This window comes from Chaetodon auriga, chromosome 5 (genome assembly GCF_051107435.1).
Source record: "Chaetodon auriga isolate fChaAug3 chromosome 5, fChaAug3.hap1, whole genome shotgun sequence".
Taxonomy (NCBI): Eukaryota; Metazoa; Chordata; class Actinopteri; order Chaetodontiformes; family Chaetodontidae; genus Chaetodon; species Chaetodon auriga.
Genome location: NC_135078.1, coordinates 27,101,554 through 27,113,985, shown reverse-complemented (window position 1 = coordinate 27,113,985; position 12,432 = coordinate 27,101,554). Strand labels below are relative to the sequence as shown.

Here is a 12,432-nt window from a genome sequence, read left to right as displayed (position 1 = left end):
GCCGCTAACGGGATTCATCTGAGGCGTGAAGGAAACACGGTGAGGCGTTCAGGTGTCCGCCACTCGCCGCCGCTGCTTTAACTTTCTGTGTTGACACAAACTTCGTCATGTTGTCATCGATATTTTCTTCTTCTGCAAAGCTCGTCACGTGTGAGGACACCTGTTCATCAATGAAATGGGACTTACCGGGAAGAGTCGCGGGTCTGTAGGTCTGTTTCAGCTGGAAAACCAGCCTGCTCGGACACTTTAACGCGTTTATTTTTGTTTTCATGGAGTCCGTCGGGAAGTTTGAGTTCAGCCGGAAAGACCTGATTGGCCACGGCGCCTTCGCTGTTGTGTTCAAAGGCAGACATAAAGAGGTACATTTTGAATTTGTCGTAAATGAGTGTTTGTGTGCTCATTCTTGATAAATGTTTATTTTGAATCCTGCTTTTTGGACACTTTCCAGAAACGTGATTGGGAAGTTGCTGTGAAGTGTATCAACAAGAAAAACTTGGCCAAATCACAGTCTCTGCTTGGCAAAGAAATCAAAATATTAAAGGTAACACGTTTATTTTTAACGTTTTCCATACAAATCTCTGTCTGTGTGCCTGGAACTGAAGTGTCTTTTCACCTCCTGTAGGAGCTCAAACATGAGAATATCGTCCGACTGCTGGACTATCAGGTAAACATGGTTTTATTTCCCCACACACACACACACACACACACACACACACACACACACACACACACACCAGCAAACACACACGCAGCGCTGCACACTGTGCTGCCACATGCTGAGCGTCATGTGTTGGTGCAGATTTGGCTGTTGGATGTTGTAGTTTTCCATGAGGTGGAGCTGTAGTTTGTTTGAAATGTTCTTTTCTTCAAACAGATTCTTCTAAAAGAGTGAAAAGTCAATCAATATTCCTTTATTTGTCCCGCGAGGGGAAATTTCAGACGCGAGGGGAAATTTCAGAAGTGAGCGTGTGGCTCATTTTTCCTATGAAATCCTCGGCCTGGCCGTGCCGTCCATCCTGTGTACTGTCTTACTGTTTGTGCCACAGACTGAGAGGATCTCCTTAAACCTTTAAACAGGTCACCCATACTGCAGCGCAGGACATTAACCGTTTGCAGGAGCGTGTGTTTTCCTCTTCTCACCTTACTGACACCTGCCACGCAGCCAGACGGGGCGGGGCTGATCTCTCTCTATTTCAGACAGATGGCACGGTGCAGCCGGCCAAACAATGGCTTATAGAACGCAGCAGAGACGTGCCAGCATGGACGACTAATGGCTTCAGATGTCGCTCTGCAGGTCAGACTGCAGGAGCCTTTTGTAGACAGCGATGTGTTAACTACCTGGCAGTTAGTCTGCAGTATCTGTTATACTGATACTACATCATCGTAGCCATGAGGTGCTATTTATACGCGCCGCCTTTGACTTGGTGATATAAAAAACAAAGAGGCGCTCCTGACGTGCGTGCTTGCATACAGTGGACGGCAGCTTGGGCCGAAGACTTACATTTCTCACCTTTCACCCCACAACATGTCACCTCACTGCTTAGTGACTAAAGAAGGCTGATCCAGGGGGTCCAGAGCTGGACAGGGGCCAGGGGATGTCGGGGGCCGGTTATGGCCAAAAAGAATCAGCTCATTCTGAGAAATGGCTGCTAAGACACTGATGGACTGCTGGTTTAAGTCATAAATCCTCACCTCTTTAGATGAAATGACATTTTTTAGCATTTATCAATGATGTCTGATGCTCAACATTAGTGTGTTTCACTAATACTTCCACTGATTTTATCTGTTTTACCGACAGGAAATGGGAGGCTGTGTGTACCTCGTCATGGAGGTGAGTTGTGTTGGAAATGAATGCTCTGTTTTCACGTTCACCCTCTTCACATCGAAGCTCTTAAGACCTGTCTTTCTCGTCTTTTCAGTACTGCAATGGAGGCGACCTGGCGGAGTACCTCCACTGTAAGCCTGCAGCATCACACGTGGCTTAATACAGCTCAGGTGTCACTACTGTAAAGTGAAGGGAGCGTTCACATCACTTACACACAGTTTGCCTCATAAACATGTTTGCAGCTGCTTACTGATGCACCGCCTGCCCACTTTGGCTGTTAAGAGGCTTGGCGAAGCTTTTTCAGTGTTTTGAAGGAATAATAGGATTTTGAGGAGAACAAGCAGTGAATTGAGGTTTAGGGTTGCATCAGGTCAGTGGGTAAATTATCACTAATACTCCCGAGTGCTTAACCCAGATAAAATTAAGCCTCTAGAATTGGTTTGTGAGGTTTTTCCTCCAGATGATGCAGAGGATGAGGGGTCGTTTTTCATGTTTTCACGTTCACCTTCGTGATTTTTAAATTCTGGCTTTGCCGTCACGCTGATATTCTCCCCCGTCTCAAGTTTCAAACCCTGCTTCAAAAACGATGACGATGCATCTGAGGCCACGGTTTGGATTTTTCTCTGCCTGCTTTTACCTCTTCAGCGTCGATGTTTAAATGCTGATGTGGAGCGTCGGTCTAATTCTGCCTCCCTGCCGGCGTCTCTTCTTCTGTCGCTGCCAAGGAGGCAAATCCAGCCACTTGCAGCACAACACTCAGTCACACTTGGCAGGGTTCGTGCAGCACCCACATGACCTCACCCATCTGTCACTCACTTATCCGCCGTCCTCCGGTGGAAAAACACTGCAGCTATAAATAGTGGCTGTACTGAGAAGGCGGCGGGGGGGCTTGACTTTAATTTCCAAATGAAGCCTCGTCATAAACAAAATTCTCTTCCATGAAGCAGTGACGCACGCTGATGTGACGAGAGATGAGCGTCTTCACCTTACATGTTGAAGCATCTGAGTGAGGAAAATCAAATTTCTAAGTAAAAATCCAGGCCTGAAACTAATAAATCATTATTATTAATCATGATTGTTCATGATTTCCAGAAACTGCACACTTAAAAATCCCAAAATATGTATTTTAACATCACAGAAGACTAGAAAAGGAGAAAATATTCACTTTTGAGGAGCTGAATCTGTAAATATTTGGCTTTTGTGCTTAAAAAGTGACTTAAATGATTAATAATTAGTCAGAATTAATCTTCTGTTGATAGACTAATCACTTCAAGACCCGATAAGATCTGAACATTAATCAGCTCCTATAACATTCGATCTCTACGCCGCCGTCTCTCATGTGTTTCATCCCTCTGACCCTCAGCTAAGGGCACGCTAAGTGAGGACACCATCCGCATATTCCTGCTGCAGATCGCTCAGGCCATGAAGGTCCTGCAGAGCAAAGGCATCCTGCACCGAGACCTGAAGCCCCAGAACATCCTGCTGTGCCACCAGGAGGGGCGCAGGTCCAGTCCCGGCAATACCTGCATTAAGATAGGTAACGGCTTGGCCCGGAGCGGCTGCATGGACAGCGTGTCTTCATTTCTAACTGTGCACACACGCCTTAGTGTGTGAGCTTCACCTTATCCTCTCCCCTGCAGCTGACTTTGGGTTTGCACGGCACCTCCAGACAAACACTATGGCAGCCACGCTGTGCGGCTCTCCCATGTACATGGTGAGTATTAAGGCCTCTTGCTCCGGTTTCCTGTGCCAGCGAGGTGCAGTGTGACCGTGTCCCTAAGCTGTAAGCTGTTTGTCTGGACGCAGGCCCCCGAGGTCATCATGTCCCAGCACTACGACGCAAAGGCCGACCTGTGGAGCATCGGCACCATCGTGTACCAGTGTCTGACCGGAAAGGCGCCGTTTCACGTGAGTGTCACTTCAAGCACACATCACTCCTGTCGTGTGTTTAGGTAAATAGATTCAGCAATTGGCCAAACAAATGGCCGCTGAGGTCCCTCTCATAACCACAAATACACGTGAAATTGTTTTGCTTTAGTTCCTAGAAAGAGGTGACCCGATGCAGTCAACACGACCATCACCTGCCTGCCGGGTGACGCTCCGCCTGATATCCAGTGCTGTTAGCTGGAAAGTGTTAGGAAAGAGGCTTGTTTACAGACGGGGGCATGCGGAAATGGCTGCGAGCCATTTCTGTGAACCCATAGTAAATATTGCTTCATAGCTCGGGATATTTCTGCCACTGTTCACGTGTTATTTGCAGATTCCTTCCGCTGTCGTCAATGTGTAGACACATGCTCATGTTTGGTCCCATCTTTGGTCCTGTCTTTGTCTGGAATCCAGTTTTATCTCCACGTGTCAGCAGTTTAAGAGGAGGAGACGTTCTGTTGTTTGACCTTTTAGTCGTTTTAAGGCTTCCTTGAATTTTTCGCTGAGAATGAGCGGGAAGATCGGCGCCTGTTTGCGCCAGGCGGGTCAGCGAGTTGAGCTGAGTCCAAGGGTCAGTGTGAGGTTAGCCGCTCTGCTGCTGCCGCTGATGATGATGATGATGATGATGATGATGTTTACTTAGCTGGCTTAGTTGGAAGCATTCAGCCCCCTGAGGGATCATAGAACACCTACATATTATATTTATATTTCATGCACTCTGACACTATCCACTATCTTCCACTATCTTTATTCAGATGTTTGTAAGGATGCAGGTGCATTTGTCTGCATTTGTTTGTGTGTGTGTGAATGATCATTTTCAAGTGGAACTCATGTTTGCTGTGTGTGTGTGTGTGTGTGTGTGTGTGTGTGTGTGTGTGTGTGTGTAGGCCAGCACACCACAGGAGCTCCGTCTGTTTTATGAAAGCAACAGGACCCTCTTACCCAGGTTAGTGTGACCCCACGCCAACACACATACAGCACATATATATATATTTATACTGTACACACACACACAATACGCTGAGGAAGATGAGAGGAGGAAGGTGTAAACAGTCATCGCAGGCAGATCAGCGCTCACTTTGCTGATGAATGACTGCTTCAGGTTTGTGTTATGAATGATGTTCGCCGTGCACATGGACAGTTTATGAAACACATGCCACAGACACACATATAAAATTAGCCCATAATAAATCCCACCGCCACTAAAAATAGTCCTAATGTGGAAGAAACAGATACAGACACCTGATCGGGCCGAGCATCCAGAAGCTTCTCCGTCAGCCGCTCTCACACAGCGGATGTGAAGCCTAACAGATGGATAATACTGAATCCTGCTTACGCTGTACTTCTCTGTATGCGGCGTTGTCTGTGTGTAATGTGAAACTCTGCCTTCACATCACTTGGCACATGCTTTTAGCGTTCTTGGCTATTTAAAGGCATGTTCAGCTCCGCGGCTCTCGTGTTCAGAGGTCGAACCTGGAAAGCGTTCGCAGGGATTTATGGATTGTTTTCCACTGTTTTCATGGTGTACTTTGCCAGCCTGTGTGTGGCTCATGGCCATGCTTATCCTGCACAGTGATAAAGCTGGGTGATAAGACAGGCCCTGTGTGTGTGTGTGTGTGTGTGTGTGTGTGTGTGTGTGTGTGTGAGAGGAGCCATGGTTTGTTGTTTTCTTGTCGTTCTATATATAACCTGCTGTGAGCTGCCAGCTAGTGGCCTGCACAGCTATCATTTTCCACATGGCCCACATAGCTCCACACAGACATAAACACACACACACACACACACACACACACACAAACACACACACACACACACACACACACACACACACACACACAGTCTGCACTGACCGAGTGTCATGATGCCCTGAGGTTTTGCACTGAAGCCATAAATTAGATTATAAATCCATATATTTACAGCTCGCTCTGAGCTTATGAAACACAAGTGGCCTACATGTTATTTGTTTTAGCAGCACATATATCAGAGACACAACGCAAACACGCTGAAGCAGCAGGCTTCAGTCTGCAGTCAGCCTGCGACACACTGTACGAAGCTGCATGCAGACATTAACCCACCCTGTGGTTTTCCTCCGCACATCTAAATTTTTTGGGAGTCAGTAATCTCACTCAGGTCATGGATCCTCTCATATATCTTATTTGTTTGTCAGCATTTACTTTTTTCCAATGATTTGTGATGGCAAATCAAAATAGTTCATCTAAATAAGAGACCTGTGTGTCTTCTCAGTGTCCCAAAGGAGACTTCAAGTAACCTGAGACAGCTGCTGCTGGGTCTGCTGCAGAGAAACCACAAAGACCGGATCAGCTTTGGTGAGACTCTGCCTTTGAACGAGCAGAACCCCCCTCTCATAATTACATTTTATCAGCCTTTCACATCTAAATCTCTTCATTCACAGACGAGTTTTTCCACCATCCCTTCCTGGAGACGAGCTCGTCCACAAAGAAATGTACGGCCCGCATCTCCTTCCTCTCAGAGTCGGTGAAGGTGATGTAGCCGAGGTGCTAACGCGAGCACATCTGTTTGTTTTTCACAGGCTCTCCAGCTCCTGCGCTCTCCTACCCGAGCTCAGGCTCAGCCAGCTCCTCCAGCAGCTCCTCCACGTCCCACCTGGCCTCCCCTCAAGTGCGTACACCTTTATTTAGTGGATTTATAAAGATAAGATATAACTTTAAGAAGAAAAAGAAGGACACTTTGGATGGAGATGCATAATGAAATACAGTGTTATGTTCTGATGCACAGTCAAAAAATATAAACACAGTAGAAAGTAATATATAAGCAAAGTAGAAAAGAAGATGTAATATTGCTCAGGATATTTGCATCTATCAGCAGAATGTTTGAAGAAGAAGGTTTGTGAGGCAGCACCACGTTAAGTGACGTGAACAGTTGAAATGTGAGATGATGCTGCAGTGCACTCGTTTGTTTTCCTGTCGTTTATCGTAGTAATATTTGATCAATCGCTCCTTTATTTTACACTCTGTTAGCATTCCGATGGCGAGATGCACCGACTTCAGCCCAAATCGCATTTTTCCCCGATGCAGGACGCCCCCGTCTTCCTGCTGAAGGAAACAGCCAATCAGGACAGCCGGAACACGTCATCTTACACGGAGGAATACGTCATGGTGCCGGCCCAGTTTCCCAGTAAGACCTCTGAACCTCACGCCATAGATTTCTTTACTGTGCAGGTTTTTCCTCACGTCAGCTCAAAGAGTCCCTCTTTCTGTTCTGCTGCTTTGTAGGCGAGTACACCTGTGAGGCGGAGGCTGGCTCACCCATTGAGAGCTGCCTGATATACAGCGGGTGAGCGGTCACGCCACAGCTTCTCTCTCATCAGATCAGACAATAGATAAAAACTGATTTCAGTGTGTGTGAAAGTCTGCCTGCCTTAGTGGGAGATATCTCTTTAAATGTCATTGTTTTGAAAAACATCATCATCCCACGGAGAAGCTTCCAAAGATCCATCGGCAAAACTGTTTTGTTTGAAGATGCAAAATTAGTGTTTGTACATATTGATTCATGCAGACAGAGCTAACAGATACCTTCACTTAGGTGCTCGCTCCTGGCTGAAAGAGGCCCCGGAGCTGCAGGAAAGACGCCTCCACCCTCTCCTCTGCTACACTCTCCCTCCAAACCTCTTAGGTAAGAGGCCGTCTGGCAGGTTCAGCTTCGGTGGGTTGAAGATAATAACAATAATAATAATAAACTTTATTTGTATAGAAGCTTTTATACAGGAATGCAGCTCAAAGTGCTTTACAACAAAGATTTGTGTGTATGTGTAATATGAGATTTTATGTAGAATTTAAGAAACAATGGTTGTAGAAAAGCACATTTGCTTTTTGTAAATTCCAACGTGTCTCCGTCCTTTGCTTCCTCCTCCGTCCATGCAGCAAGCCTGTTGACTGTGTGGGTCGTCACTGCAGCCAAACGGTGCCCATCCCCGTCCCAACTCAGATCCAGAACTACCAGCGAATGGAACAGAACCTGCAGCCGGTCGGCTTGCACGGCTCCACCAGGCATGTGCAGCCTCATCTCTGCGCCCGCTTCACCTCGGGGTCTTCTCGTTACCCCTCTCCTCTGCCTTTGTCTGACTGTGTGTCGTGTCCTTCAGGGTCACGCTCTGCTGTGCTGGCAGCAGCAGAGAAAGCTCCCCACAGTGTAGAGGATGTAGAGCTGCAGCTCCAGGGTTTCTGCACGACTCCCCAAGACTGGCAGCCGGAGGAGCCCGACCACAGCAGTCCTCCCCTCGAGGTAAACATGTTGTTTGGCTTCTGTTTTATGCACCGGGGGAGGGTTTGCTAGCAGGGCTCTGTCTGTCACACTCCTACAGCTTAACACACTGCAGGGGAATTAGTCAGGGCAGTGCGACTTGTTGTTGGCCAGCAGGGCCGTTTGGGTGTTAACACAAGCTCCACCAGCTGAAATATGTCATGTTCAGTACATTCACGGAGTCGTTTTGTGGTGAAGTGTTTCTATTTGATTTCCTCTGTACCCACTTTCACTGTGACTCATCTGCTTGACAACACCCAGAGAACACGCCTGAGCCTGTTTCATTCAGTGTTACGTCGATGGCTTACTGACCAGAGCTGATCAGTAAGTGATGGTTTAAGCTTTGTGAAACTCTGTGCTCTAGTGGGAACGACTCCAAAGACCTCAGAGCAGACTCTGCCGTACAGCACGAGAACCAGACTGCTCAGCGGCTCTCCTGCCACACACAACACCTCCGGCCCCAAGGTCAGCTTCTAAAATGTCGATATTCCACAAACAGAACATCTAATGTCAATATTTAGTCATCTACACGACGTTGTGTCGGCCAGCCGATGACATTTTGTTTTACGATCTCTTCTAAAAAGCAAAAAGCAGCTCTCACACTAGAACCAAATTGTTCTGAAATCCAACTGCTCGGTTTACATGTTGCGATCAAATTGGTTTTCTGAACTTAAATTTCTGTTTCAGAAGCAGTTTCAATCAAGAATGCCAAACCGAACCAGGACAGTTCTGGACCTGCAGTCACTTGACCCGTCTCCTGCTTCCCACATGAACCTCAGCAGGAAGTCAGCCAATAAAAAGGGCCCTTTTAAAAGGTCAGAGGAGCATGATATGAATATATTTAGTAATACTGTATCACATAGCGTCTTGCAAAATCATACAACGATGGAATGAAATGTGAATTATTATGTGTTTGCGTAAGAAATCCACATCAGATTAAGACATAATTTTATTTTAAGAGTGCGTCTTTCATGAACGCTGCCACCTGGCACCTTGAGATGTCACACAGTGTCAGAGACATGTCATCTGATGAATTACTAAACGCTCTCGTGGCGTCTGTGGCTGTATTGAATGTCCAGATCGCTGAGCACAGGCAGGCTGTCCGACATGCTCCTGAAGGCGGCCTTTGGAGCTCACGTTTTGGAAGAGGGGAGTGACGAGAGCCTCAGCTGTGAGAAGAGCATGGATATAACAGGTACCAGCGCCAAGTGGTTTCCACTGAGGCTGTTTGTGTTTGTTCGCTGGTATTTAAGGCCGCTGCTGCTGCTGTTGGAGCTTAGAGGAGATGGATGTTTGAAAGCCAAATATAGTCAGTTTGTACATGTAAAACAGCAGCATAAAGTCAAACAAAGGGAAAGCGTTATGTAAGAGAGGAATCGATGCTTATTGTGAAATAAACACACACACACATCATTATGGGGGAAAAGTGAGGCATCACTTTATGTTTACAACATGCAGACGTTATGAAACACCTTGTCTGAGGTATCCGCTGCCGTCACCGTGACCTTGTCTCTTACTGGGCTGCAGTTCAGCTCGGCTACATTTTCCAAAGACATCTTGACTGTTTGACTCCTCTTCTTTGCTCCTACAGCTCCCCCTGCTGGTGGTCAAAGAGGCTTTCAGTGCTCAGACAGCCCTCCTCCTGCAGTCTTCACTATGGGCTCTCCATCCAAAGGGGACACTCCTCAGGGGTTCTCCGGTAGGTCTTCTAACGACCCTGAATATTGTCTTACATTCATCTATTTTAGCTCGTGTTGGTTGTGTTTGTGAGACAGCTCTTCATTAAACACCTTTATGACCCAGTGAGGCTGCGTTTTTATTATGTTCTAAAGTTCATTTAGACCTCTTGTGCAAATGAAGGAGCATTTCTCCACATTTAAAAACTAAAACAAAACTGTTTGAACACCTGGCTGTTGTTGTATTTCAGCTGTCTGTCTTTGTCTTCGACGCAGGCTCCCCCAGCTACATCAACTCAGCCTGGCTTCTCAACAGTCGCCTTCTGCACGGAGGAAGCCGTAGAAACAGTGAGACTGAAGCCATGGACGCTGCCCCACACTGCAGTCTGGTCTTCCACCCTCCAGAGCTCCCCGAGGACACGCTGATGGAGGTACAGACAAATCCTATGATGATGCTGTGAGGTGGATCTTCCAGGTTGTTTTGAAGGTTCATGCATAAAATAGACTGATTGTGATTCCACGTGAGCAGTTTCAGTGTTTTGTCTTTTCTTCTCACAGCAGGCGCACACAGATGCTCTGAGTGAGCTGCGTTTCACCTTGGCTTTCGTCCACTGTGTCATGGAATTGGCCTCCTCTAAAGACCCAGGGCTGGCTGCCATCAGCAGTCCTGACGTTTCCTTTCTAGAGCAGAGCTTGGTGACCGATCAGATCAGCCTTCTGAGTAAGGAGTGGAGGTGAGAGACGTGAAGCTTTCTATATTTCCTCAGCATGTACAGCAGCTCCCTTCCTTCACAGATCTTCTGTTTCTTGTGTGCATGTTCCAGCTATGCGGAGCAGTTAGTGTTGTACATGAAGGCTGAAGAGTTTCTGTCATCAGCTCTTCACGCTGCGAAAGAGAACATCAAAGAAGGCCAACTGCTTCCCTCTGCTACAGTCAAACAAGGTGAGGCCAGTGACCTCTGCTTTAGAGTGTCTGCTGTTCAGTTTTTATAGATTTAAAAGGTGTATGTTAAATGTTTGCAGTTTGTCTTCCTTCAGGAAGAACAGGAGCTTCAGGATGTCTAAAAACTGAATATCCTTTGCATACTGTATTTCCTCTGTGCAGTGATCAAGAAGCTGAACGAATTGTACAAGAATTGCGTGACGTGCTGCCGCTCCCTCAACCAGCGGCTGCAGACCTTCTTGCTTGACAAGCAGAAGCTTATGGACCGTTTCAATGGACTCACAGCAGAGAAGCTCATCTACAGCCACACTGTGCACATGGTGAGCTCGCCTCACCGCCTGACTGCAAATCAGACCGTATCCAGCATGCATCTCGATCGAAGCTGTAATGTGTTTTTAATGCATTCAGGTCCAGTCTGCTGCTTTAGATGAGATGTTCCACTACGGCACGGCGTCGGTCCAGCGCTACCACAAAGCCCTTTTGCTGATGGAGGGTCTGTCCCGAATCATCACGGAGCAAAAGGACATTGACAGCATCGATAAATGTATGTGTCAGCACACACAAACCACCTGATAGTAGAGTCCCTGTGCGATCTTGTCTGGGTCTTGACTGGATTGTATTCTTGTTCACAGGTAAGCAGTGTATTGAGCGACGCCTTTCTGCTCTGCAGACTTAACAGCATCCACGAGCGCCACTGCTGCGCCCACTACAGCTGCATCATCTCCCCTCGGTGCAGATGGATCCTCGTAGACTGTCAGTACACACAAGCACTTTGATCTGAAGGGAAATGACCACTGGAGCATCTGCTCTTATCCCACCACCCAGTCTGTAATCTTTACATGAATGCACAGGAGAGACTGGAAGTCCTGTTTTTGGACGAGTTCTTGAGGACAAATTGTGTTATGATTGTTTGAATACTTCGATCAGGTAAATTGTTCTCAGTATTTGTTTTGTTACAGGCTGTTGGCGTGTTGTGTTTTGCACATAGAATAACGGGATTAAACAACTGATTTTAAATGTGTTGTACTTGAAACAAAGTTGTTGTCTGTGTTTGAAGGGTTTTGTTTTATGTCTTCAGTAAAAGTTCATCAGCCAACTGGAGTCAGAATATTTTGGATGACCAAATATTGCAAATGTGTTGCAGTGATAGAAAAACTGCTTTTTTTGTACATTTTTCATCACAGCAGAGTTTGGATGTGAAGCTAATGAAAGTACATTTTGACCTCATACAGAATAATTGTCTTACATAGGCTTTATCACAGACTGTAAAGTATATTTTGACATTTGAATGAGTTTAGTTTTACATTGATCCAACGTTTCCTGCCCTCTAACGGTGATGTACTCAGTTCATTGATGAGAACTGCATGCCGCGTAGTCTCATTCATCTGCTGTTTGTGTGCACGTTAGTTTTGTTCTTCTTCAGCTGTTGGATTAATGTCAAATGATTGTGCTGATTTGTGAATGAATTTGTACATTATTTTTGCCTGAAACCGACACAGATTTTGTGTAAAATTTAGATACAAGTTTGTTAGAATTTATCAAATTGCCTTTTCTACTTATTTTATGACTGCCAGTAAAATTTGCCAAAGTTAGTTGTTAAACACTATATGATGAAAATAAATATTTATTGTTAAAACTTGTGATTCTCTTCAAGTCTTTTACAGTTTAGACATGCTAAATCAGTTTAGCATGTTTAGTTTACAACATCTGACTTAAATTAGACATTCTCTTGAATTAAATTTGTGCATCTAAGAACTTAACTAATAATAAAAAAAAGGCTT

General features: G+C 46.0%; 1 protein-coding gene across 1 annotated transcript; it reads left to right on the top strand.

Moving 5' to 3' along the window:
- The first annotated feature begins 23 nt into the window (after positions 1-23).
- ulk1a (unc-51 like autophagy activating kinase 1a) lies at positions 24-12,287 on the top strand. Its single transcript, XM_076729781.1, has 27 exons — positions 24-359; positions 449-541; positions 623-664; positions 1,799-1,831; positions 1,920-1,956; positions 3,189-3,362; positions 3,466-3,539; positions 3,632-3,733; positions 4,639-4,697; positions 5,996-6,078; positions 6,165-6,215; positions 6,303-6,391; positions 6,751-6,907; positions 7,006-7,066; positions 7,316-7,405; positions 7,654-7,779; positions 7,875-8,014; positions 8,397-8,497; positions 8,723-8,847; positions 9,112-9,227; positions 9,624-9,731; positions 9,985-10,139; positions 10,267-10,442; positions 10,533-10,651; positions 10,814-10,971; positions 11,060-11,195; positions 11,284-12,287. Exons 1-27 carry the CDS (start codon positions 270-272, stop codon positions 11,325-11,327), a joined length of 2,739 nt encoding a protein of 912 aa, XP_076585896.1. The 5' UTR covers positions 24-269; the 3' UTR covers positions 11,328-12,287.
- Positions 12,288-12,432: the final 145 nt, after the last annotated feature.